This window comes from Emys orbicularis, chromosome 1 (genome assembly GCF_028017835.1).
Source record: "Emys orbicularis isolate rEmyOrb1 chromosome 1, rEmyOrb1.hap1, whole genome shotgun sequence".
Lineage (NCBI taxonomy): Eukaryota > Metazoa > Chordata > Testudines > Emydidae > Emys > Emys orbicularis.
In genome coordinates, this window is record NC_088683.1 from 369,623,020 (window position 1) to 369,640,427 (window position 17,408).

Sequence of the window (17,408 nt, forward strand, 5' to 3'; positions counted from 1 at the left end):
CATCAGTGCCTCTAAAGCAGGGGAAGTGGATAGCAATGGATAGAAATGAGAAGTTATAAAATATAGAAAATGGACAAGGGTAGCAAAAGACACTAGAGACAAATCCATGGCTAGCAGGGCTGATGGAAAATAATAAGATTTTTTTAGTATATTAGAAACAAAGGAAATCCTAATAGTGGTATAGGCCTTACTAGATGGAAATGGTAATACTGTTAATAGTGATGCACACAGGGCAAAAATGTTCAATACAGCTTTCCGTGATGTATTTGGAAAGAGGTACATGATGCACTCAGATCACTTGAATTTCTTTCCAGTCCACTGGTAACTATGGGGAATGGTAAAGAGCACTACTAGGGATCAATATTTTTGATCAATATTTTTAAATCAGCAGGCCCAGATATCTCGCACCCAAAGAGTCTAAAAACTAGAAAACAGAGATATCCTGTATTATGCCAGTATTCAAAACATGTGATATGGGTATTAAATGGCAGTTAGCTTGATATCAGTTCTGGGCATAATTATGAAATGTGGATAGGGGATTTAGTCAATAAAGAATTTCAGGGTAGAACCACAATTAATGCCTTTTTTAGGTGACAACAAAATTTTGGTGACAAAGGGAACTGGGGAGATGTAATAGATTTAGACCATTGCAAGTTGATTGACCTAGTACTGCATGCCATTAAGATTAATTAACTAGTGCTAGACAGTATCACCAGGGAAAAGTCGATCTTACTTCCTTACTTTTCTTAAGAGCCTTTTGTGAGAGACCTTGTCAAAGGCTTTCTGAAAACCTAAGTACACTATATCCATGGATCACCCTTGTCCATATTGTTAGCAGAATGTGAAGTAAATAGGGTAAAGATAAACAATAATAATCTTGCTTCTGGCCTTGCTTTTAGTTTAAACAGGCTGAATTAGCAATCTAGAGAATGTAAATGAAAGCACAAGGTTGCACTCCCCTTCTCTCCCAGCCCATCTTTTAGCCTTGCCTTTCAGTAACAAGAGAAGATAAGGGGCAAATCGAGTAGCTGGAAGGTCTGAGGAGGAGACACAAAGTCTACAAGAAAGTGACCTTGGCCAAAAGTATCCCTGGTCCTTATCCCTCCCATCAGGTACAAAAGAGGTGGTGTTATCGCCCCTACACTCAAGACCCTTCCAGAATGGAACACAGTCATATATTGGAAGGGGTGGTACCAGGGGAGGGGCACTAAAAGTATAATTATATTTGCCAAGAAGAGGGGAGCGGAAGAGGGAGCTCCATCGGCATGCAGAAATAGGGGTCTGGAGAAGAGGGTTCTATCGGCGTATAGAATAGTAGAAGAGGGTGGGGAAGAAGAAAACTCTATCGGTGTATAAAGATAAGCCCGACTGGTGTGAAGGGCTTTGGAATATGGTTAAACTCTATCGGCATATAGAGATAGCCCTACTGGTGTGAAGCACTTCAGAATATGCTTACTTATTTAGCCCCAATAAACCCATCGAATTGCATGCAGATTGGACTCTGGACTGTTATTTTCTGGTGAACTGCGTATGGGAACAGGGAGGGAGGAGGGATCTGGTCCCCTGCCAACAAATATGCTTGTTGATCCCCTCAAAGAATTCTAGTAGATTGGTGAGGCATGATATCCCTTTACAAAAAAACATGTTAACTCTTCCCCAACAGTTAATCTATGTCTGACAATTTTCTTCTTTATTATAGTTTAAACCAGTTTGCCCTCTACTGAAGTCAGGCTTTCTGGCTGGTAATTTCCAGGATCACCTCTGGAGCCCTTTCAAAAATTGGCGTCACTTTAGCTATCCTCCAGTCATTTGGTACAAATGATGATTTAAATGATAGGTTACATATCACAGTTAGTAATTCTGCAATTCCACATTTGAGTTCCTTCAGAATTCTTAACTTCTCTCTTGCAGTGTCCAATTATGCACGCTGGACGCTGCAAGCGTATATGAGTTCATCAATTTAACAAAGAAATTGATATGTACTTGTTATCCCCAGGGGAGTCTGACACGCTTCAAACCAAACGCACTGCTTCAGGTAGAACAAACAAACAGATTGATTAATTACAAACATAGATTTTAAGTGATTATAAGTCAAAGCACAAGAAGTCAGATTTGATAAAATGAAATATAATCAAAATGCATTCTAAGCTGATCTTAACACTTTCAATGCCCTTACAAACTTAGATGCTTCTCACTACCGGTTGTCTGGTTGTCTTTCAGCCAGGCTCTCCCCTTTGATCAGTGCTTCAGTCACTTGGTGGTGGTGGCAAATGTCTCTCCCTTTTATCATGTCCTTTCTTCCCTCTTGGCTTTGCCCCCTCCTTCAGAGTCAGGTGAGCATTACCTCATCGTAGTCCCAAACTGACCAAGGGAAGGGGGGTGACTCACTGGAGAGTCCAACAGATCCTCTGTTGCTGCCTAGGCCAGTGTCCTTTGTTCCTGTGAGACTGGGCTGGGTTTGTCCCATACATGCCCTGATGAGGTGTGAACTGCCCCTCTGCTCCTGAAGAGTTTTGCCTGGGCTTGTTTTAAGCCATGAGGACACATGTTTAGCCTCATAACTATATACATGAAATTAAAACCTATAAAATTACTATAACAACAATGCTCAGTGCATCATGAGGTTTCCGAAGACACCGAGATGACAAAATTTGCATTGGATACTACACAAGCATATTATAAGGATGAATATGGGGGTGCAGACTGTTCCCCCGAAGTACAAAGTGTCACACCAGCCCCCTTACTTTACTGCAAGAGGGTTAGTCACTGATTATCTCAAAGGCAGTTGGTGTTATAATTTTCTTGGCATCCAGCCATTAAGGCCATGAGGCAGAGTGCCTCAGTTTCCCCCTCACCCAGCAAACCATATTTGTTATGGTTTCTCTGCAGAGAGCAGGGTGTATGTACAGGTTGTTACTCCAAGAGGAGTTCACACTTTAAGCACTGATATTTGTGAATTTACGTGAGTCTTAAGTGCAGTGACTAAGAACAGTCAGGAAGAGGTCACAGTTTTTTTATTTTCTGTTTGTTTATTTTGCGTGAGGGAAATAAGTACAAGAAATCAGAAAAATGACAACCAGTGAGGCAGATACAAAACTAGGGTCCTTAGGTTGCTAGCAGCTATAGCGTCATCATGGTAAGAGAACATGGTGTGGTGCTGTATGATTGAATATCACCATTTTTATCATTGTTGCTACCACTGTTATAGAATTCCAACAAATCTTGTGGAAAGTTTGTCATGTCAGAAGTCAATGGGAAAATTATGATTCGCTAAGTATGATTATCCTGTTTATAGGCATGTATCATCTTTGTGTCTGAAGTGACGAATATTGGCGATGTACTGGAATGGGCTTTGTTTGGGACAGTAACATTCCATGCACAAGGCAGAGGATATAGAAGGACTCCTGAGACATCTCCATTTTGTCTTCAGTTCTCTGGACTCGGTTTCCAACACAGAAGCTCTGAACAAAGACTGATGACCCCCAACCAGCTTGGGTAATTTCCACAGAGTTTTGCAAGCCAGCAGTTTATTCCATCACTGCTGTGATCCTGATCCTTGAACACTGAGAAATCATTTGCATGTATCTGACCTATAAACTCATTATAGCTCTGGTTCTTTTATTTTATTATTAAACCTTTACTTTTTAATTGCTAAAGGATTGGCAGCAGCGTGATCATTGGGTAAATTCTGAGTTATATATTGACCTGGCTAAATGGCTGGTCTCTTGAGATTAGAAGGACCCTATATGTGGTGAAACTGGTTTTCACTGAAGACTCATCATGGAGTCAAGTGTCAGGGTGGTTAGCCAAGGGCTGGGATGCCTCAGGAAACTGTATTTTTGGCTTCTAGTTAACCAGGGTGGTGAGACAGAAGTTTACATTTGTTGCTGGCTTGGTAAAATCTAATGATAGAATAACCCCCAGTCTGGGGTGAGTCTGCCCTATTTCTCAGCAGTTTGTCCTGAATTTGGCATCCACAGCTGTGTCCCCTGAAGCATGGTAACACACGGAGACAGAGTTTACTGTTGATAGGTGATTCACAGACTATTTCTCCCTACTCCCAGGAGGTATCCCCCTTTTACAGATGGGGAAACTGAGGCAGCAGGAAAGGAAGCATCTTGAGCTAGGACTATAGCCCACGATTCCCTAGCTACCAATCTCTTGTTTAGTTTCTCCCAGACCTGGTTTCTATGGTCCATGCAGCAGCACAGAGGCATGGAGCACTGACCCGAGGTGAGGATCTGGCCCAAGACATTTAATTAGAGATAAAGTGTCAGCAGAGACCAGTCAGCTGGGAGTGAAGATTCCCAGCTCTGCCACGGATTTACTGAGTGACCTTTGTCACAGCCTCTCCATGCTTTAAATGGAGATTAGTATTCATTACTTCTAGTGCTTTGCTATTGAAAAATCCTAATCAGGGCCTTCATGTCACACGATGATGTGGTTCCTTGAAGCACATCATTGGACTCTCTGCATGGTGTAGAGTTCCAGGCAGTGTGTGGTCCCTAGTAAACAAACAAGAGAAGGCTGAAAACTGAGCTGTGTGGAAACCTGTTTTCATGGCTGTAGTTTTTGGCTGTTTCTTTAATAAATTCCTCCTGTTGAAGAAGGACGGCAACTCCACTGATCACGACACACAAATAGCCTCACTGCATCTAACACAACGCAGAGGAGCAATGCCAGTTCATGGCCAGAGCAACGGTGCTGGTGGGTCAGGGCTCTCGTTTCTTATTCTCAGCTCTATCACCGACTCATTGTGTGGCCTTGGGTAAATCACTTTACCTCTGAGTGGCTCAGTCCATCCATGACACGAGGAGAACGCTGCCTAGCAGCCTAGCCAACGACCATCTAGACATAGTGATCAAAATCGTCATGCACAGCATATGTTAGACTCAGTTTCCCTATTCAGCTTCAGCCCCTGGGCAATTGGTGCTCTGTTGTTCCAGATAAGGGGTTGTGTATATGTGTAAATTGACAGCTAATGGTAGCTGTGCCATTTATCTCCCTCCCTGTGAGCCACTGAAGACACCCCAGCCTCTGCCCAGCATCCCACCTTCCCAGCTAATGCAGGGGCTTATCCTTCCGCCTCTCTCAGCTGTTGTCCTCCTAGCTTCAAAGCTGATCCCTTGCACTCACCCAGAGGCCTAGCTCAGGGCAAAGGTCTCCCATCCCATCCCCATTGCAGTTACCCTGCCTGCTACAGGCTCCCAGTCAGGAGGAACAAAAGGGAACCAAAAGCTAAAGAAATAAGCCCCACACGGGTCTCTTCCCTCAGGACTTTGTAGATGAGCTTTAGGGCCCACAAGCTGTATGATGCACAATCTCACCTGCCTGCAACACTAACCTGGTCCCAACCCCCAGCTTCTTTTATACGGATTCCTGGCTTCCCTCTCCGCTCCTCATTCTCCTGTCGGCCCCAGCGCTGCATCCTTGCTGCACTCACTGCAGGCTCCTCGTCAGCTTGCAGCAGCTCCTGTCCCAGCCCCAAAGCAGAGGGAGCGCAGTTGTTGGGGAGGGAGGTGGAGATGATCCAGCAAGTGCATGTGATTGGGGAGGAGAGGAGTGAGCAACAGGGCTGAGGCTTTGGGGAAAGGGGCAGTATAGAGGTCTATCCTTGGTAGAAGAGGTGGAGAAGGGAACAGGGCCTTGTGGGAATACTTGCGACAGAGGAAGTGGTCTTGTTGAAAGAGGTGGGGCAGGACCTTGGGGAATAGGCAGGGAAGGGCACGTAGCCTCAGCGGTCCAGTTACCAGCAATTAGAAAGGTGGCCATCCTGTAAGTTAATGAATTGTACACAGACAGATTCCTCAGTTTGTCACGCTAACACAGCACAGTAAGGCCACGAAAGGATTAAATGTCACTTTGACTGTCCAGTCAGTGATTCAGGGAAGAGGACCCAGCATCATGTCACCAGCCACCTCTGCATGGAGGTCTGAGAGCCAGAACACCGGGAGAAAATTTTAGGCCCCTTCATGAGTAAAGAGCCGGAGCAGCCTGCCCCGGATCTCTTTGGTCTTCACCCCGTAAATGATGGGATTTAGCGCGGGGGGCATCAAGAGGTACAGGTTGGCAATGAGTACGTGGAAATGCAGGGCCACATTGTGGCCAAACCGGTGCATGAGGGAGATGAAGAGACCTGGGATGTAAAAAGCTAAAATGACAACGAGATGGGAGACGCAAGTCCCAAAAGTCTTGAGCCGGGCATCCTTTGTGGGGATGCTGAAGATGGCTCTGAGGATCAGAACATAGGACACGGCGATAAAAATCACATCCAGACCCATCACACAGAATAGCACAAATAGGCCGTAGTAACTACTGACACGGGTGTCAGTGCAGGCCAGATTCACCACAGCTATATGTGCGCAGTACGGCTGGGGGATGATGTTGGTTCTGCAATATGGCCAGTGACTCGCCAGGAAGGGATATGGCAGTATGACTATGCAGCCACGCAGCATCACGGCCAGGCCAATCTTTGCCACAATGAGGTTTGTCAGGATGGCGGAATGTCTCAGGGGGTGACAGATGGCAACATAGCGATCCAAAGCCATGGCCACGAGGATCCCAGACTCTATCTCTAAGAAGGAGTGAATGAAGTACATCTGGGTGAGGCAGGCACTGAAATCTATCTCCCTGGAATTAAACCAGAAAATTGCCAGCATTTTCGGCAGGGTGGATGTAGTCAGGACCAGGTCGGTGATGGCCAGCATGCAGAGGAAATAGTACATGGGCCCATGGAGGCTCGGCTCCATCTTCACGATGAACAGGATGATGAAGTTCCCCAATATGGCTATGGCGTACATGGTGCAGAAGGGGATGGAGATCCAGATGTGGGCTGCCTCCAGGCCAGGAATTCCCAGCAGGATGAAGGTGGAGGGGTTCTTGAAATCAGTTGTGTTGGAATCTGACATGAAGTAGGGGAGAAGGTGTATGGTGTCGCCTTCGTGTACTGTACGTTCCTCTGCGTTCCTGTATGTGCCCAGGGTCTAGGCTGTTGGTCACAGTACAAATACCTGGACGAAGAGAGAATGTTAATTTGAGACACTAAATGTACTACTGGAGGCTGTTCTCATAGCTTAAGCAGATTGGTCGCTCTTCTCACACTGAAAAATGACATTTTCATTATTCAGATAAATGAATTGTGAACACATGACCCTACTTAATACCAATTCCATATTTTATGGTGTTCCCTTCCTCAATAATTCCTATTCATTGTGGTTTGGGAAACGTTAATAGGCACCAGCAGGAAACACGAGTGTGGATACTGGTTATCCATCATTGTTCCTTAATGCAGTGAAACCCAGACTAGAGAGTCCATTCTGTAGGGAGTTCTCCATTCACCCAGTTGCTCAAAATCTGAGAGGGGGGAAAAAAACAAAGCCTTGACAAAACATGTACCAGAGGAAAACATCCCAACTAGAACACACTCAGGGGAAAAACCTGGACATCATTGATAGCAGCTTAACGGAAACACCTGCTCATTCACAGTAGTGGCCAAAACAAAGACAATGATCGGATGCCTAAGAAATGGGATGGAGAATACCCTGTTCTGGACATGTGCTCAGTTTTGGACACCCAGTCTCTATAAAGGATATAGCAGATAGAAAGGGGATTTCTGAGACAGGCTATGACAATGGGGGAGGCTGCCATATGTGGACTGAAAAGTCTGTGATTGTTTAGTTTTGAAAAGAGACAAAGAACGGGGCTTATGATAAAGGAAAGGAAAATAAAGAACGGAACAGATTACATTCAAATGGACAAAGTGGAGAACAGTTCCCAACCAGTGATAACTATGGACACTTCATATGGACACCTGTTTCAAAAGGGCTAATTCTAAGCTGAAGCAAATTGTCAGCAAAACTGAGTGGGAGGAAAAATTTTGAGAGAAAAATGTGAATGAGAATTGGGTGTTCTTTACGAAAAGTTTATTAGATAGCTAAGAAGCCACAATTCTACAGTCAAGCGTGTAGACAACTTTGGCTAAAAACCCTATTTAGTGGCAAAGTGAGGGCAGCAGTTGGGGGGGAAGCACTCTATCTATCTATCTATCAATCTATCTATCTATCTATCTATCTATCTATCTATCCACACACACACACACATACACACGAATAACTGACTCTGTAATCTAGTGGAGAAAGGCAGAGCAAGGCCCAATGTCTGGAAGATGAAGCCAGACAAATTCCAGCTCTAAATAAGCATGATTAATATTTGGAACAAACTGCAAAGGGAAGTGAGGGATTCTCCAACTCCACATGTTTATAGATCCAGACTGGATGTTTTTTTCTGGAAGATTTGCTTGAGGACTTGTCTACACTTAAAATGCTACAGTAGTGCTGCCTTACCACTTCAGTGTAGACACTACTTACACCAACAGCAGGGGTTCTCGTGTTGGTGTAGGTAATCCACCTCCCTAAGGGCTGGTCTACACTGGGGAGGGATCGATCTAAGATACGCAACTTCAGCTATGCTATTCGTGTAGCTGAAGTCGAAGTATCTTAGTTCGACTTACCTGGCCGTCCTCATGGCAGCAAGTCGACTGCCGCGGCTCCTCCATCGACTCCGCTTACTCCTCCTGCCGAGGTGGAGTACAGGCGTCGATTTAGGGATCGATTTATCGTGTCTAGATGAGACACAATAAATCAATCCCCAATCGATTGATTACTACCCGCCGATCTGGCGGTAGCTAAGTGGATAGAAAAAAAAAGCAAATGCAATTTTTGGATGCATTAGCAGAGGCATAGCATGCAAGTCAAAGGAGGTGATAATGCCACTTTACTGGGTGCTGGTTAGGCCTCACCTGGAGTACTGTGTCTAATTTTGGTCACCAATGTATAGGAAGGATGTAGAGAAACTGGAAATAACCAGAGGCAAGTGACCAAAGTGATGAAAGAGATGGAATTGAAGCCATATGACCAAAGGCTCAAGGAACTGGGTATGTTTAGTTCGGAAAAGAGGAGATTGAGGGGGACATGCCAGCAGTCTTCAAATACTTGAATGGCTGCCATAAAAAAGATGGAGAAAAGTTGTTCACTCTTCCCACATAGGGCAGGACAAGAGGCAATGGGTTCAAACTACAGCACAGCAGATTTAGATTTAATCTCAGGCTAAACTCCCTAAATGTAGGAACAGAAGGATAATGGAACAGATGCCTAGGGAAATCATGGAGGCTCCTTTACTGCAGGTTTTCTAAAGGAAGCTGGACAGTCATCTGTCCTGGATGGCTTAGACACAACAAATCCTGAACCTTGGCAGGGGGTTAGAATAGCTAACCCTTGTGGTTCCTTCTGACCCTGTGGCTTTATGATTCTATGATATAAAACCCCAGTGTAGACCAGGCCTTAGTCAAACACCAGTCATTGGGCTCAATGAAGATGTAACTGGGTGAATTTTATGGCCTTTGTTATACAGGAGGTCAGACTGGATGATCTAATGGTTCCCTATGGCCTTATACTCTATGAATCTATCGATAAAGAAAGTGGGTCAGGCATTTATATTTATTCTGTCTTACAACACACAGACAAGTGAACATTGAATTCCATTGAAAGTCTGAACATATAACACTGAAAAAAGAAAGTTCATTATATAATCCATATTTGGCCTGTGGAACTCCTTACCACAGATGTTACTGGAGCAAAGAGCTTACCTGAATGGGATTCAGAAATGGATTGGCCACTGAAGGTGGTGATGGTGGCACCACCATTAGTTAAGGCTGATGCCTTTAATTAGGAGACCTCATTTTCAATTGCTTATAAGTTTGCTACACTTAAGCATTTGGACTGAAATTTCACATGCTGGGTGTCTGCTTCCACTGAATTGTTCATTAAGTTTCCAGCATAACATTTGAGCCGACTTTTCAAATGAAGCTAGGAGAAAAGATGTGGTGCCCATGTTGAAAAATTCTTATAATTGTTCGAGTGAGGAGCCCAAGCACTTCCCTGGAGATAAAAGTCACGTAATAGCCCCCGCTCCCCCATTAACAACCAGAGCCCTGAAATGCAAGAGGAGGAGGTGACAGTGTCTCTGCATTAACACACAACTGGCTCCTGTGCTCTTTACTCAGTTCTTACTCCAAGGGGAGTTTTGCCTCATTGGAGCCTGGGTAAACTATGGGCTAGGGCCTCAGAATTTGGCCCTGTTTTGTACATTTACTAACACCTTTCATCCTAAAGGCTCCACTGTGGCACTGAAATGCAGCCACTTTGGGGCTGGAGGCAATTAGCCCGGGAGGGCACAGCAAAGAGGGACATTTTAACCAATGATACTGAAGCAAACTCATCCCGTGTGGCAAGGGCCTTTGGGTGTTTAATGGCTGTGCAGATCAGAAAAGATCACAGACCTATTATTTATCCCATCATGCCCATGTTGCACTGGGTTTGTCGAGCAGGTGAGCTCCTCAGCACAAGATGGGTACCTGTGAATTCTGAGATGGAAAAGTGTCTTTCCTGGGAATCCCCCTCAGGTAGCCGTGTCCCACACCTCTGTCACCCCAGCATCTGCAGCAGCATCCCATGCCGAGAGCTGACACAGGGGTGTGCTCCATTTATAATATAGCTCTGTGAAATCCCAGGGGGGTTCGCTCAGCATCTAGAGGATAAGCGAGCATCTGAATGTAAACAGGCTGGAGACAAGCCTGTCTGGGCTTCTGTGTTCTTTATCCAGGTTTAGGAGTAAACAGTAATTAAGGGACCTTCCCAAAGGGAGATGAGAACTCTGGGGCTCTGTGCTGAGACAGAGAGGAATTGGCTGCTCTGTGTATTTGTGTATATTTACAAATTATACTTGATTAGTAGGAAAACTAGGGATAATGCTTAAACTCCATGTGGTCTGATACCCTGTAAATTCTTAGGTGGGATGGGTAGGTACAAGACAGACATACCTATGGAATGATGCCTGCGGAGAGACACAAGCACTTTCTGCAGGCACACAGGTCTGTTGCTAAGGGATCAGAGATCATTAATTCTCACCAGTAATATCAATGTGATATATGCCATCATATGCCAGCAATGTACCTCTGCCATGTACATTGGCCAAACCGGACAGTCTCTATGCAAAAGAATAAATGGACACAAATCTGACATCAGGAATCATAACATTCAAAACCAGTAGGAGAACACTTCAATCTCTCTGGTCACTCAATAACAGACATCAAAGTGGCAATTCTTCAACAACAAAAACTTTAAAAACAGACTCCAGTGTGAATCTGCAGAACTGGAATTAATTTGCAAACTAGATGCCATCAGATTAGACCTAAATAAAGACTGGGAGTGGTTGGGTCATTACAAAACCTAAACTTACTTTCCCCAACAGTAAATTCTCCCTATTGTTACTCAAACCTTCTTGTCAACTGTCTGTAATGGGCCACTGCCGTGGCGCAGCTGCTGCAGTACATTTGTGCTGCTGTAAGGTGTGTAGTGTAGACATAGCCCCAGTGGGGCAGAGAGAGCAGGTTATTGCACACGTTACAGAAATGTGAAGAGCCTTGTGTAGCGCAAAAGAGCAAAACATTCGAAAGGTGAAAGTTTCACCTTAGAAGAGAAAAAAAAGGTGAATCCTTTGAAGAATTCCTAACTGAGCTGAAGCTAATGAGCCCAACCTGCAACAGTGATCAGGCCGGTGGGGTCAGAGCAGGAGATTGCACATGTTCCATTCTTCAGACACACACTGGAGTTCAGTCAGGAGCGGCTCCAGGCACCAGCGCACCAAGCACGTGCCTGGGGCGGCAAGCTGCGGGGGACGGCCTGCCGGTTGCCGTGAGGGCAGCAGTTCGGCGGAATGCCTGCGGGAGGTCCGCCAGTCCCATGGCTTCGACGGTAATTCGGCAGCAGCTAGCCGCGGGACCGGTGAACCTCCCGCAGGCATGCTGCCGAATCCGCGTTACCAGCGGACCTCCCGCAGGCCGAAAGCCACCTGCCTGCCATGCTTGGGGCAGCAAAAAACATAGAGCCGCCCCTGAGTTCAGTGCACCTGGAATTATAGATAGAAAGCAACAGAAACACAACGGTTTGGTTCATGCACTGAAGGACGCTGGGAGTGTTATATAGAGAGATGTAGGAGTGCACAAAGAATCACAGGCAGTCTGGTTCATTTTCTATCAGAGGCATTGAGTAGCAGGCATCATTGAGCTTTGAATTTCCTGTGTTCCTTTCAACCTGCCCAGACCCCAAATGTGGCACCCAGGGTGTGACAAGGACACAGACTGAGGCCCACACAAATATTATCCTTGCAGGGGACTCTAGATAGAATTGTAGATTATATGGCCAGGAGGGACCCTGCTCTGACCTTCTGCATTGCACAGGCTGTAGGACTGCTCTGGATTAATTCCTGTTTGAACTAGAGCAGATATTTGAGAAAAACATCCCATCTTGATTCAAACGTGGCCAGTGATGGAGACACACCACGATCCTTGCTAAAGTGTTTCAATGGTCAATTACCCCCAGTGATGACAAATTCCACTTTGTCTCTAATTTCAATTTGTCTATGTTCAATGCCCAGCCACTGACTCTTGTTAGACCTTTACCTTCTAGCTTTAAAAGCCCGCTCTTATCACATTTCTGTTTCCATTTATAAGTGCTGATAGAATGCAATCACGTCACTCCATAACCATTTCCTCATTAAGAGACTGAGCTCATTGAGGTCCTGGGGCAGCCTTGCACTGTCCCCTCTGAGAAAGTTCTGCCTCCTGCACTGACGAGCTTTACCCCTGCTGTTGAGAGTCCCATTGTGCCAGAGAAGTGCAGTTGCTTGAACTTAGGGTCTGTCAGTCCCAAGGCTTTTGGGTACATTAAAGGTAAGGAGCAAGACCTTGATCTTGACTTGATGTTCTACAGTCCAGACAGGAGTGACTAAGGTCTGTGTAACTAAAGCCAGCTCATCATCCACCAGGATGGGATGGAGTCTCCTAGTCAACCGGAGATGGTAGAAAGCACTACTCACAGACGCTGCTATGAGAGAGCTCAGCATCAGCAAGGCATCCAAGAGCCCTCTAGACTATGGACTGAATTGTCCAGCTGTGGGTGTGAACCTTCAGCCAAAGAAGGCTGCATCGTAGCTGTCAACTCTACAAAATATTTAGCTCTGCCCACAAGCATCACCTCAGTCTTGCTTGGGTTCAGCTTCAGCCAGCTGTTCCATCCAAGAACTAGGCCATCTTGGCGATAGTGGTGTGGTCAAACAGGAAGGAGAGGGAGGAGCTCGGTGTCACCTGCATACTGCTGGTGTTTGAGTCCGTGTTGTGTGACCAGTTCCCATAGTGGCTGTATGGAGATTTTGAAAAACCCCAGAGAGAGAACTGATCCTTGTGGGACTCAACCAGGGAGGGGTCTAGTGCTGGAGGTGTAGTTTCCCATCACTGCTAATTGGGTTCGTCCCTCCAAGAAGGATTCAGACCATTTTAGAGCATCCCTCTGGACTCCCGCTGCCTCTAACGTGAGACAGCAGTATCTCATTGTTAACAATGTCAAACAATGCAAAGAGGTACAGGAGGATCAGAATGGATGTCTGCCCCCAATCCACTAGAGTGAGGTGCATTGGATAGGTGTGATAAATGAAGGGGGGGTAGCTCCCTTTTATGGACTGCCAGCCAGCCACTTAGCTATACAATCCCTCTTAGTAGCTGTTCTCTACTTGCTTTCCCTGTAAAGGGTTAAAAGGTCTCAGTGCTATGCAAAGGTAAAAGGAAGTGAGTTGGCACCTGACCAAAAGAGCCAATGGAAAGGCTAGAAATTTTTAACATTGAAAAAAAACCTGCCCTTTTTGTCTGTCTGTGGGGCTTCTACTGGCTAGATGGGCGGACAGGGCAGCAGCTATGCTGTAAGAAGCTTGGGGACAGGTATGAAAAATCCTCGGTATCATACTGAGAAACTACACATTTGAAACCACAGATATGTAAGTAGATCAGGAAATGTCTAGGAAGACACGACACATCCTCAGACATGAAGATTTATGTAAAGAATTCATTTAGTTTCTCGGCAATGGCCTTATTGTCCTTGAGTACTCCTTTAGCATCTCAATCGTCCAGCGGCCCCACTGGTTGTTTAGCAGGCTTCCTGTTTCTGATGTACTTACTTTTTTATTTTTGCTGTTACTTTTTGAATCTTTGGCTAGCTGTTCTTCATATTCTTTTTGGGCCTTACTAACTATATTTTTGCACTTCACTTGCCAGAGTTTATGCTCCTTTCTATTTTTCTCACTAGGATTTAACTTCCACTTTTTAAAGGATGCCTCTTTGTCTCTCGCTGCTTCTTTCACTTGGTTGTTGAGTCATGTTGGCACTTTTTTGGTTCTCTTACAATGTTTTTTTTAATTTGGGGTATACATTTAAATAGAACCTCTCTTATGGTGTCTTTAAAAAGTTTCCATGCAGCTTGCAGAGATTTCACTTTTGTCATTGGAACTTTTAATTTTTGTTTAACAATCTTCCTCATCTTTGTGTAATCCCCCTTTATGAATATAAATGCTACTGTGTTGCACTGTTGTGGTGTTTTCCCTGCCACAGGGATGCTAAATTTATTTATATTATGGTCACTATTACCAAGTGGCCCAGCTGTATTCACCTCTTGGATCAGATCCTGTGCTCCACTTGGGACTAAATCAAGAATTGCCTCTCCTCTTGTGGGTTGCAGGACTGGCTGCTCCAAGAAGCAGTTACTGAAGGTGTCAAGAAACTTTCTCTCTGCATCCCATCCTGAGGTGACATGTACCCAGTCAATATAGGGATAGTTGAAATCCCCCATTATTATTGAGTTTTTTATTTTTATAGCCTTTCTAACCTCCCTGAACATTTCACAGTCATTATCACGATCCTGGTCGGTAGTGTATCCCTATTGCTATATTGTTATTATTTGATCATGGAGTTTTTGACAAAGTGGGAGTTTTCCCTTGTTAGCTTGCATGTGATCCTATGTGATTCTTACTATGTTGCTTGAATACTGGGTGTACCTCAGTTTCCCTACGTATTTCAAGAATGTTTGTTGGTGAGAATAAGGGTGTGTGACTTTTGCTGAAACCCTCGAGGGCAAGTGAGAAGGCTGCAGCTGCCTGCATATATGTAATGGCCATTGCCCTTCATAATCTGAGACCCAGGATGGGGATATGACCAGCTAACACTTTGCCTGGAAAGCGAGAAAAAGACCAGGAGGGGGGGCAACAGGTGTGTCAGAGGTCTGATCACTGGAAGCTGGGCAGTGTGCTGTGTGGGACTGGTCAGGGAGAGTCTAGTGCATCCGGCCCAGGGTGCCCCTGTGCCCTCTGGTGTTTTCTGGACCGGTGATCTGCTAGGTCGTTCCAGTCCTCGACTCTGGGACCCAGCCTTACCCTGCTCTGCTGTGAGAACCCCCACTCCTGGGCTGTTCCTGCACAGCCTCTGGTATATAAGCTGCTGCTTGGATTGTGCAACCGAATGACACCAGTCTGGCTTGTTGCCTTTCAGCCAGGCTCTCCCCTTTGATCAGCACTTTATTTTTATATTATATTTTATTTTTATTTTTGTTTCTTTCATAACTAACTCTGAGCTTTATGTCTGCTGCTTATAATAATTTCAAATCTATCTTCTGTAGTTAATAAATTTTATGTATATTTTACCTAAAACATGTGTTTTGGTTCAATTGCTTGGTAAATCTCAGCGCAGGTTAAAAAGATAACCACGTGTCCTCTCCACTTTGAGGGAGGTGTGGACTGGGTAATTGTGACATTCCCCTGGTGTTATCTGGGACAGGGGGGGGGCCTTGTGGAAAGAGGTGGGGCAGGAGGCAGGACCTTGGGGAATAGGCGGGGCAGGGCAGGTGGCCTCAGGAGTCCAGTTACCAGCATTTACAAACATTGCAATCCTATAAGCTAGTGAGTTGTATACAGATATATACCTCAGTTTGTCACTCTGACACAGCACAGTAAGGGCAGGAAAGGTTTTAATATCACTTTGACTGTCCAGTCAGTGGTTCAGGAAAGAGGGACCAGCACCATGTCACCAGCCACCTCTGCACGGAACTCAATCTCAGAGTAAGAGCACCTTGAGAAAACTTTAGGCCCCATTATGAATAAAAAGCCGGAGCAGCCTGTCCTGGATCTGTTTGGTCCTAACTCCGTAGATGATGGGGTTTAGCACAGGGGGAATCAAGACATACACATTGGCAATGAGAACGTGAAAATGCCCAGGCACATTCTGGCCAAACCGGTACATGAGGGAGGAGAAGAGACCAGGGATGTAAAAGGCTAAAATAACAAAGAGGTGGGAGACGCAGGTCCCAAAAGTCTTGACTTGGGCGTCCTTTGTGGGAAGGCTTAAGATGGCCCTGAGGATCTGGATATAGGACATGGCAATAAAAATCATATCCAGACCCTTCACACAGAATAGCACAAAGAGGCCATAGTAACTACTGACACGGGTGTCAGCACAGGCCAGCTTCACCACAGCTATATGCACACAGTATGGCTGGGGGATGATGTTGGTTGCGCAATATGGCCACTGGCTAGCCAGGAAGGGATATGGCAGTACGACCAGGCCGCCACGCAGCACCACAGCCAGACCGATCTTGGCCACAACGGGGTTTGTCAGGATGGCGGAATGTCTCAGGGGGTGGCAGATGGCTACATAGCGATCCAAAGCCATGGCCACAAGGATCCCAGACTCCATCTCTAAGAAGCAGTGAATGAAGTACATCTGGGTGAGGCAGGCACTGAAATCAATCTCCCTGGAATTGAACCAGAAGATGCTCAGCATTTTGGGCAGGATGGACATGGACAGGACCAGGTCAGTGACAGCCAGCATGCAGAGGAAATAGTACATGGGCCCATGGAGGCTTGGTTCTGTCTTGACAATGAACAGTATGATGAAGTTTCCGAACATGGCTATGGCGTACATGGTGCAGAAGGGGATGGAGATCCAGACGTGGGCCACCTCCAGCCCAGGAATGCCCAGCAGGATGAAGATGGAGGGGTTGGTGAAGTCACTTATGTTGGAATCTGACATGGAGTAGGGGAGAAGTTGTCCAACTCTGAGACAGAACGGTGTCTCCTACATGTACCGTACGTTCCCCTGACTTCCTGTATGTGCCCAGGGTCTAGGGTGATGGTTGCAGTACAAATGCCTGGATGGAGAGACAATGTTAAAATATGAGACACTACTAGCACTACTGGAGGCTGTTCTCATGGGTGAAGCAGATTTGTCGCATTTCACACACTGAAAAATGACATTTTCATTATTCAGATTAATGAATTATGAACACATGACCCTAGTAATACCAATTCCATATGTCATGGTTATCCCTGCCTCAATAGTTCCTACACATCGTGGTTTGGGAAACTTTAATAGGCCCCAGCAGTAAACACGAGTGTGGATACTCATTATTCATCATTGTTCCTTAGGCCTTGTCTACACTGCCAAAGTTTTTGCCAAAAAGGAGCTTTTGACAGAG

The 17,408-nt window shown here is 45.5% G+C and overlaps 1 protein-coding gene and 1 pseudogene across 1 annotated transcript; both read right to left on the reverse strand.

Annotated features, from left to right (window-relative positions):
* Positions 1–5,960: 5,960 nt before the first annotated feature.
* LOC135890709 (olfactory receptor 52R1-like) lies at positions 5,961–6,908 on the reverse strand. Its single transcript, XM_065418112.1, has one exon. The coding sequence runs from the start codon at positions 6,906–6,908 to the stop codon at positions 5,961–5,963; it is 948 nt and encodes a 315-aa protein (XP_065274184.1).
* A 9,107-nt stretch (positions 6,909–16,015) lies between these two features.
* On the reverse strand, positions 16,016–17,014 carry LOC135888748 (olfactory receptor 52R1-like; annotated as a pseudogene).
* Between the last annotated feature and the right edge of the window lie 394 nt (positions 17,015–17,408).